This window comes from Heterocephalus glaber, unplaced genomic scaffold (genome assembly GCF_053883595.1).
Source record: "Heterocephalus glaber isolate CG9 unplaced genomic scaffold, H.glaber_assembly_v1.0 deba00001773, whole genome shotgun sequence".
NCBI lineage: Eukaryota > Metazoa > Chordata > Mammalia > Rodentia > Bathyergidae > Heterocephalus > Heterocephalus glaber.
The window spans coordinates 8,764,680-8,783,592 of NW_028258463.1; the positions used below are offsets into that span (position 1 = coordinate 8,764,680).

The 18,913-nt window shown below is 63.3% G+C and overlaps 1 protein-coding gene across 5 annotated transcripts in view; it reads left to right on the top strand.

The window, feature by feature from the left end:
• The window catches only part of Arhgap23 (Rho GTPase activating protein 23), a 61,534-nt gene that overhangs the window by 24,163 nt on the left and 18,458 nt on the right, over positions 1 to 18,913 (top strand). For 3 of the 5 annotated variants that reach the window (XM_013077634.3, XM_013077633.3, XM_021239856.2), the window contains exons 2-17: positions 1,476 to 1,637; positions 3,640 to 3,712; positions 4,951 to 5,046; positions 5,180 to 5,258; positions 5,360 to 5,414; positions 7,726 to 8,890; positions 9,809 to 9,964; positions 10,067 to 10,178; positions 10,283 to 10,340; positions 11,870 to 12,013; positions 15,694 to 16,008; positions 16,125 to 16,186; positions 16,279 to 16,409; positions 16,759 to 16,880; positions 16,983 to 17,138; positions 18,677 to 18,755. In XM_013077634.3, coding sequence (XP_012933088.2) covers positions 1,476 to 1,637; positions 3,640 to 3,712; positions 4,951 to 5,046; positions 5,180 to 5,258; positions 5,360 to 5,414; positions 7,726 to 8,890; positions 9,809 to 9,964; positions 10,067 to 10,178; positions 10,283 to 10,340; positions 11,870 to 12,013; positions 15,694 to 16,008; positions 16,125 to 16,186; positions 16,279 to 16,409; positions 16,759 to 16,880; positions 16,983 to 17,138; positions 18,677 to 18,755 — 2,965 coding nt within the window. Of the gene's footprint in view, positions 1 to 1,475; positions 1,638 to 3,639; positions 3,713 to 4,950; positions 5,047 to 5,179; positions 5,259 to 5,359; positions 5,415 to 6,797; positions 6,938 to 7,725; positions 8,891 to 9,808; positions 9,965 to 10,066; positions 10,179 to 10,282; positions 10,341 to 11,869; positions 12,014 to 15,693; positions 16,009 to 16,124; positions 16,187 to 16,278; positions 16,410 to 16,758; positions 16,881 to 16,982; positions 17,139 to 18,676; positions 18,756 to 18,913 lie in introns of those variants that run through there. The other 2 variants (XM_087202331.1, XM_004859551.4) reach the window with 2 other exon arrangements.

Genomic DNA, 18,913 nt, shown 5'->3' on the forward strand with positions numbered 1-18,913 from the left:
TTAAACCTTAATCCGGGACACCAGGGAACAATGGGTGCAGGGAACAGCTCTGTGCCCGGGTGGGGGATGGCAGGGGGGCTGCAGAGGGGCAGGGGCTTCTGCAGGGGGAGGAAGGGGTCCTCCGGCCCTCCTCCCTCTCTCTGATCAGCTCCTTGCTGATAGGAAATGCAGGAGATTTCAGACCTCTTCTGAATCCCCAGCAAACCTCTGGGCTCCCCAGGCCCCCTTGGGACTGTTGCTCAAGCGGAAGGAGCCGGGGACATCATTGAGTCCCCTGCCAGGTACCCGATCCCTGCCAAGGTCTCCAGTCTAGGGTGATCCAGATTTGCCTTGGCCCCTTCTGGGGATGGGGAAGCCCAGTCTCACCTGGGATTTTCTGACTGATTCCTCTGGTCCCCTTGCCTGGCCCTTCACTCTGTCCTCTTCCTGTCCTCTACTGGCCCTGGCCCTGGCCCTGGGCGCCTTGCAGCCTGCTGCCTGCATCCAATGCTCCTCTTCTCCCCCGAGCTTGCCTCAGCCTCCCGCCCATGGTAAAAGGGTCAGGAGGGGCTGGGCACACAACATGCGCAGGAGCTGGGGAAATGATGCTCGTGCTGACCCCGAGGCATTGTCCACCTGCCCTAGATGGGAAGCTGTGGGGTGAAGTGGGAGCCCCCTAGGACTGTGGGCTTCCTCCCTCGGTGCCAGGGGCCCAGGAGGAGCGAGGAGCCGAGCACTGCTGGGGGTTGGGTGGGAGGTGCTTTGCTCCCCAGGCGTCTGGTTAGGGGCACCAGTGTTGGGTGGCATCCCCGAGGGGGGCCTCCTGGCATTTCCTGTGCCAGCCTCCCAGGGCACCCTCTTCTCTGTCTGGCCTGTGTGCAGCCTCTCTGACGCCCTCCTGTCACCCACTGTCCTCTGTCCAGGGGGACCTGCAGGGCATCTTCTCCCGGTGGGTGCTGCCTGTCCCCATGCCACCCGCTCCGGGGAGCCAGGCGCGCTCCGGGACCCGCGGCTGTTCCTTCACCCCTGTCCGATGTCCACCCTGTCTGTGCCCTGGAAGCTCTCGGTCCCCATGTTCTGCTGCCACTCGAGGGATGTGTCTCTGTGCCCAGACGTGTGTCTGTGTGTGCAGGTCCGTGGCTGCTCGTGTTTTTGTCTGCAGAAGCATGTGGACTCGTGCTGCTGGAGATCTGCCTCATGTTTGGGTGTGTGGGGGGGGTTGTGCGTGCCCAGGCGGCAGCAGGCACCTCCAGCCAAGAAGGCTGTGGGCAGCACCCTGCCTGGCAGGCGCTCAGTGAATGTTTGCCGTGCTGAGTGAATATCTGGTTCTCCACCTGGTTCTCTGAAGGGGAGGACGTGGCGGGGACTGAAGGGAAACAGAAGGCGGAAACTGCTGGGCTGCTGAGGGCAGCAGGGAGGGGACCCCGTGGTCCCTCTCAGGTCCCAGGCAGGGTGCCAGCCACCCACCACTCACCCTCCCTCCCTGTGTCCCGCAGCTGCCCCTGGGCCCAAGAGATGGGTGCTCTCCCGGGCGCCCGCTGCCCTGGCAGGGGCCGAGGACGCTGCTGCTGCACAAGAGTCTCCAGGACGGCTTCGGCTTCACCCTGCGGCACTTCATCGTGTACCCACCCGAGTCTGCCGTGCACTGCAGCCTGAAGGTAGCCTGCCTGCCCGGCCTGGGAGCTCCGCGGGTGGGGGCTCCCTCCTGGGGTGAAGCCCGACCCCCCCGATAAGGTCCAGGAGAGGGCTGCAGGGGCTGGGGTGCTGGTGCTGTGTGAGGGGGCAGAGCTCTGACTGCTGTGGCCTGGTTCTTCTCGGGAGACAGGAGCGGCTGGGTCAGGGTGGGGACCCAGAGGTGGGAGCCCAGGTGAATGGCCGTCTTGGGAAAGATGGGGCTCCTGAGCCTCTTTGTCCACTGGCGGCTTCTGAACTGGTCTGCTGTCCCAGTCCGCAGCGATCACAGAGTCGGTCCAGCGCAGCTCTGCAGCCCTTCCCACTATGCCCCAGGCCCTGGGTGGCGACAGAGGACCCCAGTTCTGGGACAGCTCCTAAGGCACCTGGGCTTGGGGCTGTCCCACCCACCTCCGCGGCCATTCCTGCTGTGCCCTGGGTGCCTTTATTGACTTGGCCCTGAGCGAGCCCTTCCGGCCCTAGGATAAATGTCAGGCTCTCCAAGCCCATCAGCCAGCCCAGGCTTGGGTTGAGGCAGAGCCAAGAGGAGCACAGGGAGCAGACAGGAGGGGCCAGGCAGCAATCAGGGCCCATCCTGCTCTCTTCCAGCAGGGGAGGAGACGGATTTACACTGGGGTCCACAGCCCCTCTGCCCCCTTCCTCCAGTGCTGGAATCAGTCTGCCACAGCTGTTGGGGGTCTCCCTTGGGGAACTTGATCCCACCTGCCAGAGAACCAAAGCACTGGGTTTGACGGCCTTTGTCTGTGTGCTTACGTGTCTGCACACACACGTGCGTGTATGCCATGCTGGGCACGGGTGTGCACGCATGCAGCTCTGTAAACGTGTGTGTGTACGTGGCACTGCAGGGGGTCGCCACTGTCACTGGCCACAGCTATGCTTAGGGTGGAAGTGCTGTGTGGCACGGTCCCACCCCCCATGTCCAAGGAGACAGGCCCCCTTGGTCCCTGGAGCCCCCTCCTTCCGGGCCCCTGCTACCTTCTCTCAGGGCACCCTGCAGATGGGGACAGTGGCAGCGGCTGTGGCCCAGGGTGCCGAGCTCTCCCTCCTCGGGCCCCAGAAGGCCCTGGGCTGGGTGAAACAGCCATCACCTCTCCAGACCCAGCAGGGCTGGGGCCCTGGCCGAGCTCTCTCCCTGTTGCTGCCCTGAAGCCCTTGGGGGCTCAGCAGTCCAAATGGATCCATCCACCCCCGCCACCCGAACTCTGCTGTCACCTCTTATCAGCATGTACTGCACCCGGAAGGGGCCCCTGTCCTGGCCCAGCCACCAGCGTGTGCTGGGTTCCAGCTCTGGCTCTGGAGGCCTCAGACAAGGCTGGTGTTGCTGTGAAATGGCCCCGTGTCTGTGGAGAGGGCTCTGAGGTGCCACGTCCTACTGGCCTGGGCCTTCCTTCTTCCCTCAGTCCCGGCTCCTGCACCCCTTCCCCCAGAGTGTCCCCGGGGCCTTCTGGGGGACCCCTTGCCTCTGCACCTTGCTGCTACCAGAGACCGCTGCCCTGGCTGCTGTCCACTGTCCCACAAAAGACGCTATCCTTCCCCGCTCCAACGCTGTATTCAGGTCTGGCCCTGCATGTCCTTGCTTCTTCCGGCCACCAAGAGTCTGCGCGTCCTGTTCCCCTCCCCAGAGGGCGGCTGATCAGCCTGTCCCCTCCATCCGCCTCATTCTCTGAGCACTGGCAATAGCACTGTTGGGGCTTGGCGCCCTGCTTATCTGTCTGCCCTGGTGTTCAGCGTGCAGCACCTCCCCCGGGCCTGGGAACTCCCTGGGGACAGGAACAGGGATGGGGGCTGGAGCACTGGGTTCCCAGGGGCGGGGTTGCCATGCGGGGGCTGAGGCCACGGGAGCTTGGCCTGGGTCTTGGGGTACACCAGACAGCCCTCGCCTGCTGCTGGCTCGCTGGAAGCTGGAGGGAGGGGCAGCTGGGCTCCTCCGTGGCGCTGAGGGCCGGACCCGCTGCTCTGTTGCTGCAGGAGGAAGAGAATGGGGGCCGAGGGGGCCGAGGAGCAGGAGCAGCAGGAGGAGGAGGAGGAGGAGGAGGAGGAGGTGAGTGCGGCTGGCGCGGTGCAGCCCTGGCCCCGGGCTCTGCCACCTGCTGTTCCCGTTCTCCTCTGTCCCTGGTCTCCGGGCAGCTCCCCTCGCTCGCTCTCCTCCCGTCCCTCCCGCGGACCCTGGCACTCTGGGTGGCAGACGGGCGGCACCCGTGTCCTCCCTGGAGTTGCTCCCGGCTCAGACCAGAGCCCAGGCCTGGGCTGCCGAGTCCTGGAGAAGGGGTGGCCTTGCACAGAGAGGTGGCGGGACCCTGCAGGGACCGGAGGTCTCCTTACACTCCAGCCTCACTCTCCTGCCTGTCGCCCTTGCCACCTGCGGGCCCCTTGCCAGCTCCCACCCCCGGGTGTTCAGCAGCTGTCCTGTCCTGCCCCTGGGCATTGCGGGCAGCCATGGGACAGCCCTCCTGCATCCCTGTGCCACAGGCTGGGGTGGGGACGAGCCAGCACCCGGGACAGGCCCACACTGTAGGTGACGTGGCTGGCAGAGCAAGCAGGCACACGCCAGAGGGAGGGTTCTGGGGTCCAATGGAGTGCAAGCCTGGCCAGGGCTCTCTGGGCTCCGTCTGGAGCCCCCCCAAGGAGGGGGTGGGAGGTGTGAGTGCTGGTTGTTCCCTGGTGTGTGCGGGGACATTTTCTTTCTTTCTTTTTTTTTTTTTGGTACTGGGGATCGAACTCTGGACCTTGCGCTTGCAAGGCAGGCACTGGAACCACTGAGCTAAATCCCCGGCCCAAGGGGACATTTTCATTGTGTGGGTCTCCGGAGCTGCCAAGTATCTTCAGGACTTGATATGGAGTCCCTTGGGCTGTGTCTGTCCTTTGTCTTTTTTGTTTTTGATTTTCTGAGATAAGGTCTCGCTGTGCAGTTCAGGCTGCCTTGAACTCACTAAGTAGCCCAGGCTGGCCTTGAACTCACAATCCCCCTGCTCTGCCTCCCCAGTGCTGAGATCACAAGTGAGCACGCACCGAGGACAGTGTCTTGGTGCCCGCTTAGTCTGGTTTCTGATAGGGACGTGTGGACATTCGTGGGGCTCTCTCTGTGCCCATGTGGGTTCTCGCCCGCCCCGCATGGCCTCTTGCTGGCTCACTGTGCATCCATGGGTCTGGTGCCGGGGCCTGTGGGCATGAGCGTGTATGCTGTGTCCGTGTGGCTGTGATTCACTCTCAGGGCCCCGTGTGTAGCTGTGGGTGGGTGTGACCTTCGGCATCACCCCCTAACCTGGCCGATGCCTGCAGGCCCCTCCCCGCGGCACCGCCTGGAGCCCATGGACACCATCTTTGTGAAGAACATCAAGGACGATGGCCCCGCACACAGGGCGGGGCTCCGCACAGGTGAGAGTCAGGGTGGGTGGGATTACCAGCTGCAGGTGCCGGGCCGATTCCCCACTGCTGTCCGTACCAGCCGGGTACCCCGTGGGCCATGGCGCCCCCTGCCTCTCATGCGTGGCTGCACCCTTGTGCCCAGGAGACCGGCTGGTGAAGGTGAACGGGGAAAGCGTCATCGGGAAGACCTACTCCCAGGTCATAGCGCTGATCCAGAACAGGTGAGCGCCCGCCTCCCTCCCAGGAGAGCACCCCAGACCCTGGCAGCCGGGGTCCCTGTCCTCCGCCCAGCTTGACCTCAGCCCTGGCCCTGTCCCTGCAGCGATGACAACCTGGAGCTGACCATCATGCCCAAGGACGAGGACGTCCTCCAGCTGGTGAGTCCCGCAGCCCCACTGCCAGGCAGTCGGTGGCCCTCAGCCCTGCCCCGCCCCCCGTGGGAGAGAGAGGGAAACCCAGCCTGGCACTGCCCAATCTGGGCTTCGGGCCCCTCCCTGGGTGGGGGCTGCCTGTTGCTTCATTCGGGGCTGCTCGGGAGAGGGCAGGCACTGGCCTCGGCAGGCAGGATTCCTGCCGGGTACCAGAAGGAGGTGGCCCAGCGGGCCCCACCAGACTGGCATGTTCTTGCTGGTGCCTGTGAGAGGTGCCGGGTTCCACCCCCTCTGACTGGTGACCCACGGGTCCCAAGGCCCCCAGCCTACTGCATCCTCAGCTTCACTCGGGGCACAGACAGGTCACACCAGGACACAACACAGTCCCAGCACTGCCTTTGGTGTAGCACGTGTGTGCTCCGGTGACACAGCACACAGGCCAGGCCACCGTGCAGATGCCCCATGCACCCCGACCCACCGCTGATGTCACAGCCCGCAGAGCTGGACCTTGGGGCCCATGGTGGGAACAGCGCAGGTCACAGCAGAGCCTGGGGCTCTTGCTGCATGTGGAAACACCAGCTGGTGTGCGATCACACGCGCACACACGCACCCACAACTCCGCAGCACACTCCAGTTCCTCAGTCCTCACCCAGCAGTATCGCAGGCCTCAGGTTTATACAGCCAGATGTGCAGCCCAAAACCCCTCCCCCCACACACCTGGGCACACTTGGGACGCAGCACGGGCTGTGTCCCACAGACGCCCTGCCATGGCCACCCACACACAGCCCTGTGCCCCTAGTCCCGGGCTGAGCTCTTGGCCAGTGCCAGGCTCCCTGGTCCCATGGGTCCCCACCCACTGCATGCCGACTTGCGTTGCCAGAGGTCACTGCCTGCCAGGGGATCCTGAGGGCCCATGGGAGCACTTGCCGGGCTTCTGCCTGGAGCAGCTCTGGTAATCACAGTGCCACCCTTGGCACCGTGGCCCTCTGGGAACCTCCACCCCTGACCTCAATCAATCGTCCCCTCGCCCTTCCTGGGAAGGGGGAGGACAGAATGGGGCTTGAGGAGGTGGAGGGCTCACCCCAGGTCTCAAAGACCCTGCCTGGACGCCCCCCCCCCAGGCCAGGCTGGTTAAGCGGTGATGACTGGAGGGACCAGGAAGCCCTGCTGTCTCCATCTGGCAGGGAGAGCAGCAGCTCCGGGCCTTGCTCCCCGGGTGGGCTCCAGGGGGCCCACGGCCCCGGATGTTGGCATCTGGGGGCCTCCACGGCGCCCCCACCTCCGCGCGAGGGTGGGGCCCAGGCATTCCTGCGGTCGGTCGGGAGCCGAGGCCTCGGGCCAATCGGGCCCCGGCAGCGCTGACGCCACCGCCGACGCTGCGCGGCCTCCACACCCCTCCTCCCGCCGGCGAGGGACCGGGCGGGCGGGCGTGGCCTTGGGGGCGTCTGCGAGGCGGGGCGAGCGGGATGCTGTGGCCGCAGCCCTGATGCGGGGCGCCCCGGGAGCCGGCGGGATGGCCGGAGGGAGAGGTACGGTGTGGCGGGCGGCAGAGGGGCCGAGTGCCGAGTGCAAGGGGTGTGGGTGGTCAGCGCATCCCCGTCACATGATGTTTGTGCCGGCCAGGGGCAGCGCGTGCGTGGGTGTCTCATTGTGCTGCTCTCGGTGTGTGTCTCCCTGTGGCCGGCGCCGTGGCTGCGTGTTTGCCTGGGTTCGCCTCCCCCCCTCCGATGCTTCACTCTGCCCTCCCGGCTGGGCCGCCAGCGGGCAGCCTGTCCCCGGGCCGCTCCTTTTTTGGCAGGGCCTAAGCGCCAGCCCTGTCACTGCTCAGCGATGCAGTGTCAGCCTTGGCAACCCGTGCCAGATTCCAGGCCTGCGGTGGCGGAAGATGGCCCAGGGTCCCTCCACTGGCTGCCAAGGGCTGGCCCCTCCTCCGGGCCGGCTCTAGGGGACAGGATGTGGGACGGGTCTTCTTCACCCGGGGGCCCAGCAGCCAGGCCCCTGTCCCTAGCCCACCCCACCCCAGACAGGCCTCTGGGCGGCTTTCTCCTCAGTCCGCCACCTTCGCTGGAGTTTCCCGCCCCACCTGCGTGGCTGCGGGCATTGTGGGACGCCGGCAGTGGGCAGTGGGGTGGACGGGGCGGTCCAGAGCGCAGATGAGAGGGCGTGTGAGGCTGCAAGCTGTCCTTGTCGCCCGCCCTGTCTAGGGTTTGTGCGTGCGTGCGAAGCCTGCCGCTTCTTTGTCTGCCCACCCACCCCACCCGGGCCTCTCCCTCTGGGTGCCTTGGGTGGCCCTGCTCACTGTCTTTGTCCCTACCAGGCCTATTCCCAGGATGCCTACCTGAAGGGGAACGAGCCCTATTCTGGAGAGGCCCGCAGCATCCCCGAGCCACCCCCTCTCTGCTACCCCCGGAAGACCTACGCCCCACCAGCCCGGCTGTCTGCCTGGGCCACTATGGTGCCTGAGCCCACCTCGGCCCTGCTCAGTGACCCCCGGAGCCCTGCCGCGTGGAGTGACCCAGGGCCCCGCGTTCCGCCCGCCACCCTCACCCACCCAGAGTCCTCTTCCTTGGGGATGAGCCAGCCCCGCCCCAGCCCTGGTGCCTTCCCCCACCTACCTGAGGAGCCCCGGACGTCCCGTGCCTTCCCAGAGCCCGGCAGCCGGGCGCTCCCCAGCAGACTGGAGTGCCAGCAGGCCCTGTCGAACTGGCTGTCGAAGCAGGTACCCCGCAGGGCGGGGGAGAGTCGGTGCCCGGCCATGCCACCCCGGGCCCGCAGTGCCTCGCAGGACCGGCTGGAGGAGGTGACCGCCCACCGTGCGTGGCCCTGCTCCACGTCCCAGGATGCTTTGAGCCAGCTGGGCCGGGAGAGCTGGCACCGGGCACGCTCAGAGGACTATCTGGGCCGGGCCACCCGCTCCGCCGAGGCCCTGGGACCAGGCCTGCTGGGGTCACCCCGCTTCGAGCGCTGCAGCTGGGCCTCCCAGCATCCTGCTGCCCACACAACTGCCTGCCCTGCTCGGGACCTGCCAGGGCCTCAGGCCCTTCCTGCACCCGGCCTGCAGGGCCTGGACGACATTGGGTACATGGGCTACCGAAGCTACAGCCCGTCCTTCCAGCGCCGGACTGGCCTTCTGCACGCGCTCTCCTTCCGGGACTCGCCCTTCGGGGGGCTGCCCAGCTTCAGCCTGGCCCAGACTGCCACACCATTCCCACCCGAGGCCTCTGAACCGCCCAGGGTGACAAGGCCCGAGCCCAACGCCCTGGCCCTGGAGCCCCCGGCCGAAGACCCCCGCGAGGAGGTCATCCTGAGGCAGAAGCCGCCCACAGGCCGAAAGGGCCCCCTGGGCCCCGCCCGACAGATGAACCTTGGACTTGGGGACGAAACCCCGGAGCCAGAGGCAGGCGGGCGAGGGGAGCGCTTGGGCAGGAGGGTCACCCCCTTGGCCACCACCGAGGACTCACTGGCTTCCATCCCCTTCATCGGTGAGTGACGGTGCGGCCCTCTTGGGACACTGGCTGCTGTGCCACCCAGGTGTCTACCGTGCCCAGGACCCGGGTGGGTTCGGATGGGATCGCCTTGTTCTCTGTCCATCCACACTGTGTCCATCTGTTTGTCCATCCATCCATTCTCTGCAGCCTCCTGCTGCTTTGCCTCCTGTTCATTTGTGCTTTCCTGCCGTCTTCTCCCACTTCTGCCTTCCTCCATCCTTCCCTCCTTTCTTGCATCCATCCGTTCTTCCTTCTCTCCCTCTCTTTCTCCTCTTTTCGTTCGTCTTTTCCTGTGCTCCTTCTTTTTTTTTTTGGTACCAGGGATCGAACTCGGGTCCTTGCGCTTGTGCAGCAGGCGGTGAAACCACTGAGCTAAATCCTGGCCCCGAAAAAATTTTTGTTTTTTGGAAGCGGGGATCAAACTCATGTCCTTTTGCCTACAAGGCAGGCAGCAGAACCACTGAGCTAAATCCCCTCCTGTGCTCCTTCTTTCCACCCCTTGCCCCTTCTCCTGTTCCTCCTCACTCTTCCCCTTTTCCCTGCCGCCCTGCCCTCCGTCCCTCCTGGGCACACGGTCTGACAGGCCCACCCAGGGCCACAGGTGTGGCACAGGGAGCTCGGGAGGCTGTGTGGCCTAGACTGGGCGTGGCGGGCATGGAGGGAATGTGGGAAAAGGACATTCGGGCCAAGACTGGAAGGATGGGAGGGCGTCCGGGCCTGTGCAGTGTGCCGCCCGAGGGCAGAGAAGCGGGAGCTCCTGGCTCCTGGCCCATCTGGTGCGTTGCTACAGGGCCGTGCAGGCTGCAGGAGCTGTGGGGTGGGCTCCAGGTTTGGGGTGAGGGGTGCAGGCGGGCCGGGCTGGGCGGGGCAGCCTTCTATGTTCGCCGTCACAGTGCCCTTCGTGCCCCGCAGATGAGCCCACCAGCCCCAGCATCGATCTCCAGGCCAAGCACGTCCCTGCGTCGGCCGTGGTCTCCAGTGCCATGAACTCAGCCCCGGTCTTGGGCACCAGCCCATCCTCACCGACCTTCACCTTTGCCCTCAGCCGCCACTACGCGAAAGACTGCAGTGAGTGCCCTGCGCTGTCCCCAGGGCGCTGTGCGGTGGCCCTGAGCCCTGGCCCCTCCCTGCCCTCCGCTTGCTCCCTGGGCTGATGCAGCCCCTTTGCAGGCAGCATCAAGGCCGGGCGCCGCTCCTCCTACCTGCTGGCCATCACCACCGAGCGCTCCAAGTCCTGTGACGACGGCCTCAACACCTTCCGGGACGAGGGCCGGGCGCTGCGGTGAGGACCGGGGGACGTGGGCGGGAGGCCAGGGCCTCAGGGCCAGCTGTGGGCAAGCGAGGTCACTCCCGTCCTTACTCCTCACCTTGGTCCTTGCTCCCCAGGCGCCTGCCGAGCCGCGTGCCCAGCCTGCGGGTGCTCCGGAGCTTCTTCACGGACGGGGTGAGCGCGGGCGGGGCAGGGAGGGGCTCAGGGCCTGGGGACTCCTGCTCCTCCCCTCCTTCACCACCCTGCGCCTTCTGAACCCAAGGCCTTTGCATTTGTCTCCTCCCCATCTCTGAACCCCTTTCCAGCCCTCCTTTAACCTCGTGACCTACTTTTTGTTACTATTTTTGTTTTTATTTTTTGGAGACAGGGTCTTGCTGTGTAGTCCAGGCTGGCCTCGAACTCACTATGTGGCCCAGGCTGGCCTCAAACTTGCAACGATCCTCCTGCCTCAGCCTCCTGAGTGCTGAGATCATAGGTGTGCGCCACCGCGCCCGGCCCTTTTCACGTTCTCTCGGGTTCTTGGGCCTGTTGGGCAGTTTCAGCCTCCACCTGACCTTTCCGGCCTCCCTGGGCTCCCTGCACATGCTGCTGTCCCCGAACTCCTGAAGGCAGGGTGCTCACCTGTCCGCAGCATGGCGGGGTCTCCAGTGCTCTCCCTGTGCCTCCCTGGGGAGACGCTGCCCACGTGCACGTAGCGTCTGCCTGGACGGCACACTGGAAGGAGTAGTGACAGTGACGCTACTGGAGAGGCTGGAGTCGCAGCCTGAGGGTCTGGGGGCCAAAGGGTTGGGGCTGCAGCAGCTGCAGGCTCCTTGTCTTGCGATGCTGGGGGTAAACCCAGGGCCTTGAGTACCAGGCAAGAGGTCTACCACTGAGCTGCACCCCAGCCCTGTGGTGTTCCTTTTTCTTTTTGGGTTTTCTTTTCTTTTTTTTTCTGTTTTTTGGTACTGGGGATCAAACTTGGGTCCTTGGGTTTGTGAGGCAGGTGGCAGAACCACTGAGCTGAATCCCTGGCCCCTTTTTTGGTTTTCTTGAGACAATGTCTCACTGTGTAGTCCAGGCTGCCCTTGAACTTGCAGTGATCCTCCTGCCTCAGCCTCCCCAGTGCTGGGATCACAGGTGTGTGCCACCACATCCGGCTTGCCTATTTATGGGCTGAAAAAGCCACTTGGATGTCAAGCCCTCCCTGTCTGGACTTAGCTTGACACCACTGCCACCCGGGTCGCTCTTTATTGCTTCCTCGGTTTACTCGGCTCTCCCTGGGCTTGTTGTCCTCCTCCCGGAGTCTGTTGACACAGTCACTTCTCTGTTTAACTCCTCCTGGACATGACTACCTGCTTTGCTCCCTCGGTCTTTGTTGATGTTCCCACTTCCCTTATTTACTTAACTCCTTGTTGACAAAGTTCCTTCCCCTGTTTCCTTATTTCCTTTAAGGCTGTAAAGTTAAAACAGGGTCCAGATTGGCTTTTCTAGCGTGGGAGGCTTGTGTCTGCTGGCAGGGCCCAGCTTTTCCCCCTTCTGGCTTCTCTGTCACAGCTCGTGACAGCTCAGAGAGGCCAAGCCAGGACCTGGAGGTCACACAGCGCTTTGGAGGACAGCATGGATATGCACCAGGCCCGAGAGGCTGATGGTGGCCCATGGGGCTCCTGAGGTGCTGGTACGTTAGGAGCCACCCTAACCTGCCCTGTGTTGTCTCCCTGCAGTCCCTGGATAGCTGGGGAACGTCCGAAGATGCTGATGCCCCTTCCAAGCGGCACTCCACCTCTGACCTCTCAGACTCAGCCTTCAGTGATGTCAGGAGAGAGGGCTGGCTATCGTACAAGCAGGTCCTCACCAGGAAGGGGAAGGTAAGGTGGTGGGAGGATTCAGCGGGAGGGTGGTGGTCAGGCTCTGCAGCTGCCACGCCTGCCCTGCAGCCGCTGGAAGCAGAAGGGATGGCAGGGAATCCTAGCAGCGTTCCCCCAGCCAAAAGTGGCCGCAGGGAGCAAGGTCCCCCAGGGGAACCCAGGCTTGAGCAGTCTCTGGGCTCAGCCTCCTCAGGCCCTGAGGACCATTCGGCCATGTGTCTCAGGACAGCAGGGACCCTTGTATCCGGAGAGGGTTACGGCTCTGGGGTGCCAGCTGGCCTCTTGAGGGCTAACAGGGCCGCCCTGGTGGTGAGGGGTCCAGGTAGCGGCTCCGTGTGACCCAGGTGAGAGAGGAGGTCAAGGGACCCAGGCTGCAGGAGGAGCGGGGCAAGAAAGCAGGACCCCAAGACCCCAGGACCCGGGGAAGAGCCCACTGCTGTCCCCCAGGTCTCCCCAGAGTGGCCAAGGGGCTGAGGATGAGCCTGGCTCGGCCCCGTCTGAGTGGAGCCCGCAGTCGTCTCTGCCCCGAGCTTGTGTCAGGCGCAGATGAGGGGGTGCTGTGGGCGGGGACTCAGCTCAGGGTAGGGCACTGGTGTAGCAAGCAGGAGGCCCTGGGTTCAGCCCTTGGCACCAAAAATAAAAATAATACTAAATAGGGAAATTTTTTTTTTGGTACCAGGGATCTAACTTGGGTCCTTGTGCTTGCAAGGCAGGCAGTAGAACCACTGAGCTAAATCCCCAGCCCTAATAATGGTAAATAAATGAATGTGGTGATCTCACTGGGCATAGTGGTGCACACTTGGAATCCCAGCCCTTGGGAGGCTGAGGCAGGAAGATCGCAAGTTAGAGGCCAGCCTGGGGTACATGGTGAGACCTTGTCTCAAAAAAAAAAACCAAAACAAACAAAAGGAGCAGTGTTTGGATACAGCTTATACATATCCTCCCATACACTCTATTTATTTATTTACTCATTGCAGTACTGGGGATCAAACCTAGGGCTTCTGCACTGAGCTCCATCCCCAGCCCTTTTTATTTCTATTTTGTGACCGGGTCTCGGTGAGTCACTCAGTTTTCCAGATTGGGCTTGAACTTGAGACCCTCCTCTCTGTGCGTACTGGGGTCACAGGTGTGCGCCCACGTGCCCAGCTCCCATCCTCTTTAAATCCTCTCTAGGGGACTTGCGAGGCTTAACAGGATGTGGGCGCTGTGTGTGTTGTCACCATGCTGCTCCGGTAGGGATCCTAGGCGAGCGCAGTCTTGAGTGTGCAGGGCAGATGCCATGTTTTTCCCAGGTGTCTTTGCTGCCCCGAGGGTGGACATGGCCCCTGTGAGGTAGAGGCTGACTGTGGCTGCATTTCACACCTTGCTCCTGGGGGTCGGTGATACCACGTGACCCAGGGACAGGCTCACGCACCCTGATGGCCACCATGAGGAGGTCAGGGTGGAGAAAGCGCTTGGGGCCCAGGGCTTACAGGTGCTGAGGTGCTCAGTGGGGCTGGGAGGGAGAACCCCAGGCTGAGAACTGAGGGCACAGGAGCCCAAACCCAGGGGAGCAAGGGACTGGGGAAGCGGGAGGAGATGCTGGAGCGCCCAGGCATGGGGCGCTGGGGGCCAGACATCCGGGAACGTGTGTGTGTGTGTGTGTCTAATGGGCAGAGAGGGAAGTGTGTGACGCAGGAGACAAGCGTTGGGTCTGTGATGGAGGACGTAGGGCCATGGCTGTTGTCTGGGTGACTGAGGGGCCCTGATCAGGGTCATGGTGTGAAGCCAGGAGAGGGAACCTTTGGAGAAAAGTTGGAGGAGAAGGTGGCCTGGGCTTATTGAAGGCCTCAGGTATCAAGGACATAGGAGTAGCCGGGCCTGGTGGTGCACATCTGTAATCTTAGCACTCAGGAGGCTGAGGCAGGAAGATCACCATGAGTTGGAGGCCAGCCTGAGCTACATAATGAGACCCTGTCTCAAAAACAACAACAAAAATGGCAGTCAGAGCCAAAAGTGGTGGCCCAGGTCTGTAATTCCAGCAACTTGGGAGGCTGAGGCAAGAGATTTGCAAGTTTGAACCCAGCCTGGGCAACTTAATGAGAACCTGTTTCAAAATAAAAGAAAAATCAGGCCGGGGATTTAGCTCAGTGGTTTCGCCGCCTCCTGCGCAAGTGCAAGGACCCGAGTTCGATCCCTGGTACCAAAAAAGAAAAGAAAAATTCAAAGGGCTGGGGATGCAGCTGTGACAGATGGCTTGCATAGTGTGTGGGGCCTGGCTTCAGTCCCCAGCAGTAAGCAAGGCAAAGATGAAGTCAGGCCAGGAGGGTGACCTCGGAGGGCCAGCGCAGCTGGGCAAGGGGCAGGAGTGTGGCGACGAAGCCCTTCAGTGCAGGCTGTGAGCCACCTGGAGGGTCCTCCCGGGTTCCATCCCCAGCTCTGGGGACTTAAGTGCTTCCAACAGGGACAGTAGCGGCCCCCTCTTCTGGAGGACAGAAGCTTCCATCTCTCGCTGGGCAAAATCTGCTGTCGCTTGTGCCTTTGGTCAGGAATTAAGAGGAAGGGCCCCCCAGTCAGTGGCAGACACGGCTTCTGTCCAGGTGTCGTGCTCCAGCTGCTGACATCTGCCCAGCATCCCCTCCTCCTCGGAGGCCGAGACTCAGGCAGAGCTCAGGCAGGAGCAGCGTAATGTGTGCCTGCAGCCACAGAGCCGGCGTTCCAACTGGATGTCCCAGACTTGTTAGCAAGGACACTGAGGCCAGAGCCGGGCTTGGGGAGTCCAAGGTCATCCAGGTCCTTTAGTCTCCGGAGCCTGGCAGCACCTTGCTGTAACTCTAAAATTCCCCCTGCAGAGGAGTTTTCATTTTTGGTTTTTTGATATGAGCTCTTGCCATGTAGTTTAGGCTGGCCTTGAATTCGAAGTGATCCCCCTGCCTCAGCCTCCTGAGTGCTGAGATCACAGGCCTGTACCACCCTGCCCGGCTTTGTTTTGAGGCAGCACTTACTGTGGGTCACCCAGGCTGGCCTGGAACTTGAGGTCCTGATCTCAGCCTTTGTAAGGCTGAGTGCCAGCCTGGGCCTGGCTCCCTGGAAGGGGAGTCCAGATGACCGCACGTTGGGGTGCCCCCAAGCCTCCCCCACACCTCTGTGTCTGGCCAGCAGTGTCATGACCTTGGCGTAGAACCCACCGAACGAGGCGTCACCCTGCCCTGATCCAATGGGGGTGCAGCCCCTGCCCTGGGTGTGGCAAGGACCCTCAGTGGATGCCAATGGGCCTGGCCCAGCCTGGCTCTGGGTGCAGGGCTTCGGGCCCTGGAGAGAAGGCAGGTGAGCTCCCTGCCCGGGAGCTGAGGAAATAACCTGAGGTCACAGCAAGTGCTCAGGGTGAGGTTGGAGGTGTGACAGTGTGTGCGGCTGGCTTTGGGGAAAGAAATGGCAGAGGAGCCTCGAGGAGGAGGTGATGGAGGCCTCCTGGACACTCGGACCTGAAGGGAGAAAAGGAGGCAGCTGCCAAAAGATGATGGGGCCCTGCGCACGCCTGTCATCCCAGCGCTCAGGAGGCCGAGGCAGGAGGATCGCCTGGGACTGGAGGCCAGCCGGGGCTACTGGGGAGCCCCTGTCCATCCCGGAGCACACATGCCAGCCCGAGTGGGGAGGTCAGTCGGTGCCCGCTCTCACGCTGCTCTCCCGTGTCTCCGCAGAAGGCGGGCAGCGGGCTGCGCCAGTGGAAGCGGGTGTACGCCACGCTGCGGGCGCGCTCGCTCTGCCTGAGCAAGGAGCGGCGGGAGCCCGGGCCGGCGGCGGGGGCTGCGGCGGCCGGCGCAGGTGAGGAGGAGGCGGCGCCCGTCTGCATCGGCTCCTGCCTGGTGGACATCTCCTACAGCGACACCAAGAGGAGGCACGTGTTCCGGCTGACCACCGCTGACTTCTGTGAATATCTCTTTCAGGCTGAGGACCGCGATGACATGCTGGGCTGGATCAGAGCGATCCGGGAGAACAGCAGGGCCGAGGGCGAGGTGAGCCAGGCGCCGGGCGGGGGGGGGGGGGGCCCGGGGCGGGGCGGGGTGGACCAGGCCGAGCCAGCTGCGTGGGCTGCGGGCGCTGACGGCCGCGCCTCTCTCTCCTGCTCCAGGACCCCGGCTGGGCCAACCAAGCTCTGATCAGCAAGAAGCTTAACGATTACCGCAAAGTGAGGTGAGGCCCGCCCCGGGCGGCCCTTGGGGTGCGGGTGCAGGGGGTGGGGGCCGCTGGCGTGATGAACACCGCTTTCCCCTCTTCCTCCGCAGCCACGGCTCTGGGCCCAAAGCCGATGCCTCCCCCAAAGTCTCTCGCGGGCTGGGGGGGCTCAAGTCCGAGTTCCTCAAGCAGAGTGCGGTGCGCGGCCTCAGGACCCAGGAGCAGTCCCCGGGGAGCAAGGGTAGGTGGGGCCTCGGCCGGGCGCAGGGGTCGGGGCGGCGCTGTGAGATCGGGCGCCCCGCGGCTGGAAGGGCACTGGCGGGAGTCTCCAGGACACCCTGCCTTCGGCCTGCGGGCTCCCCCCCCCCCCCCCCGCCTTGGAGGCGCCTCGCTTTCTGTGCTTCTGGCCGTCAGGGATCCTCCTGTGCTTGATCCATCCGGTGCTTGGTCTGGCTACAGCATAGCCCCAGCCCTTCCCGTGGGGTGGGTGCCCTCCGTGGGCTCCTCGAGGGGCTTAGGTGCCACTGATGGCAACCCCAGTAGCCCCATCTCGTGTCCCTCACTGCGCTCTCTCCCCCCCTGCACCCCAGATGACACTACGGCTGCCCCCAAAACTCCCTGGGGCATCAACATCATCAAGAAGAACAAGAAGGCCACCCCGAGGGCCTTCGGGGTCCGGCTGGAGGAGTGCCAGCCGGCCCCAGAGAACCAGGTGGGCTTCGCGGCACCCTGGCGGCGGGCAGGGCAGGGAGACAGGCAGACCGCTCCGCTCTCCCTCCGTGGTGCGCTGCCCTAACCCGCTGCCTGTCCACAGCGCGTGCCTCTCATCGTGGCTGCCTGCTGTCGCATCGTGGAGGCCCGGGGGCTGGAGTCCACCGGCATCTACCGAGTGCCCGGCAACAACGCCGTGGTGTCCAGCCTGCAGGAGCAGCTCAACCGCGGGCCCGGCGACATCAACCTGCAAGACGAGGTGGGTGCGCGCCTGCCAGGAGCCTGCCGGTGGGGACGGGGCCATCTCATCACTGCTGGGCACTCAGGGTGGTTTGTTCTTTGTGGTGCGGTAGAGCAGACCAGGGCTCCTGCACCCCAGGGACCCACTTCACCGCTGAGCCGTGGTCGCAGCACTTTGCTCTCTTCCTTGTCCCTTCCTTCCCCTTCCTGGTTCTGGGAATCAAGCTCGGCCTCATGCTTGCCAGGCAGGCGCCGCGCCACTGAGCTACACGCCTGGCCCCGCAGTCGTTTAACAGCACACAAACCACACACAGTTGTGGGGCTGCACAGAAGTAGGTTCAGGCTGGCTCAGGGCGGCCATCTGCTGACCCCGGGCTCAGCCAGGAGAACGCACACATTTTCCAGAATGGCCAGCCACCCAGTGGCCACAGCCTGGGAAGAGGCCAGGCAGAGAGCAGCTTGGGGAGCAAGCTGACAGCCACACAATTTGTAGCTGGGCACAATGGCGCACGCCTGTCATCCCAGCATTCAGGAGGCTGAGGCAGGAGGATCACCCCAAGTTGGAGGGCAATCTAGGCTATTTAGTGGGTTCAAGGCCAGCCTGAACCACATAGTGAGACTTGTCTCAAAGAACTTAAAATAAAAAAAAAATAAAACAAAGTAAAAGAGTTTGTAGCTGAGCACAGTGATGCATGCCTGTCATCCCAGCTACTTGGGAGGCTGAGACAGGAAGATCATAAATTTGAGGCCAACCTGGGCAACTTATAAGCCATACTCTGTCTCGAAATAAAATTTGAAAAGGGATAAGGATGTACCCCTGTGTTCAGTTCTAGCACGGGAAGAAAATGTTGGAGCAGGGCTAGTGGTTCTCAAATGGCGTTCCCCAGAGTCCCGGGGTTCCCAGAGGGGCCTGGGCGCCACAGGCAGGGCCAAAACCCTGCTCTGCTCCACTGTTAGCTTGGGTGTTCATGTGCGATTCCGTTTGACAGAAGGGGCTCTGATGAGAAAGATTTTTCCTAGAAAACCATGAATGTGGGCAGTGAGCTCCCAGGGTCCTCCCGTGACAGTCCCTGTGTGTGGGTGATGGGAGAGGAGCCCATGGGTGAAGCCGGTGCACCCGCAGGGCCTAGTCTGAGGCTGGGCAGGAGTGGCCTGGGGTCCCCAGGGGGTGGGCGGCGGGGCGGACACGTCCGTTCAGGAGGGGCCCCAGTGGGCTGCCAGGGCGCTTGGGGTGCCTGTCCTTGGTGGAGGTGTTGGGCCTGTGAGGCTGCGGGGATCCCTCCGCGGGCCCGCAGTGAGGAGCGAGCCTGGCGCGGTTTCTCCCTTGGCCGAGCTGTGGGGCGATGGCGCCCTCTTGTGGACAGAAGGGCAACAATCATTCATTCTTGGCACGGGCCAATGGAAGGGAGCAGTGATTCCGCCGGCCGGCCGGGTTAGCGCGGGAGGAAGGTGCAGTCCGGGTGACAGGGTAGTGAGGATGGAGCGCAGGGGCCTCGTGTCACCTCTGACCCCCGAGGTGCCGCCCGCGATGTGCCTGACCTCACTGTCCCTCCCCAGCGCTGGCAGGACCTCAATGTCATCAGCAGCCTGCTCAAGTCCTTCTTCCGGAAGCTGCCCGAGCCTCTGTTCACCAATGGTGAGTAGGAGGTGGAAGTTGGGGTGGGAGACCACGCTGCACTCTGACCTTTTTTTTTTTTAAATTGGTACTGGAGATTGAACCCAGGGTCTTCTAACTGAGCTAGCCCTTTTTATTTTTAAAATTAATTTTGTTTGTTTGTTTGTTTATTTATTTTT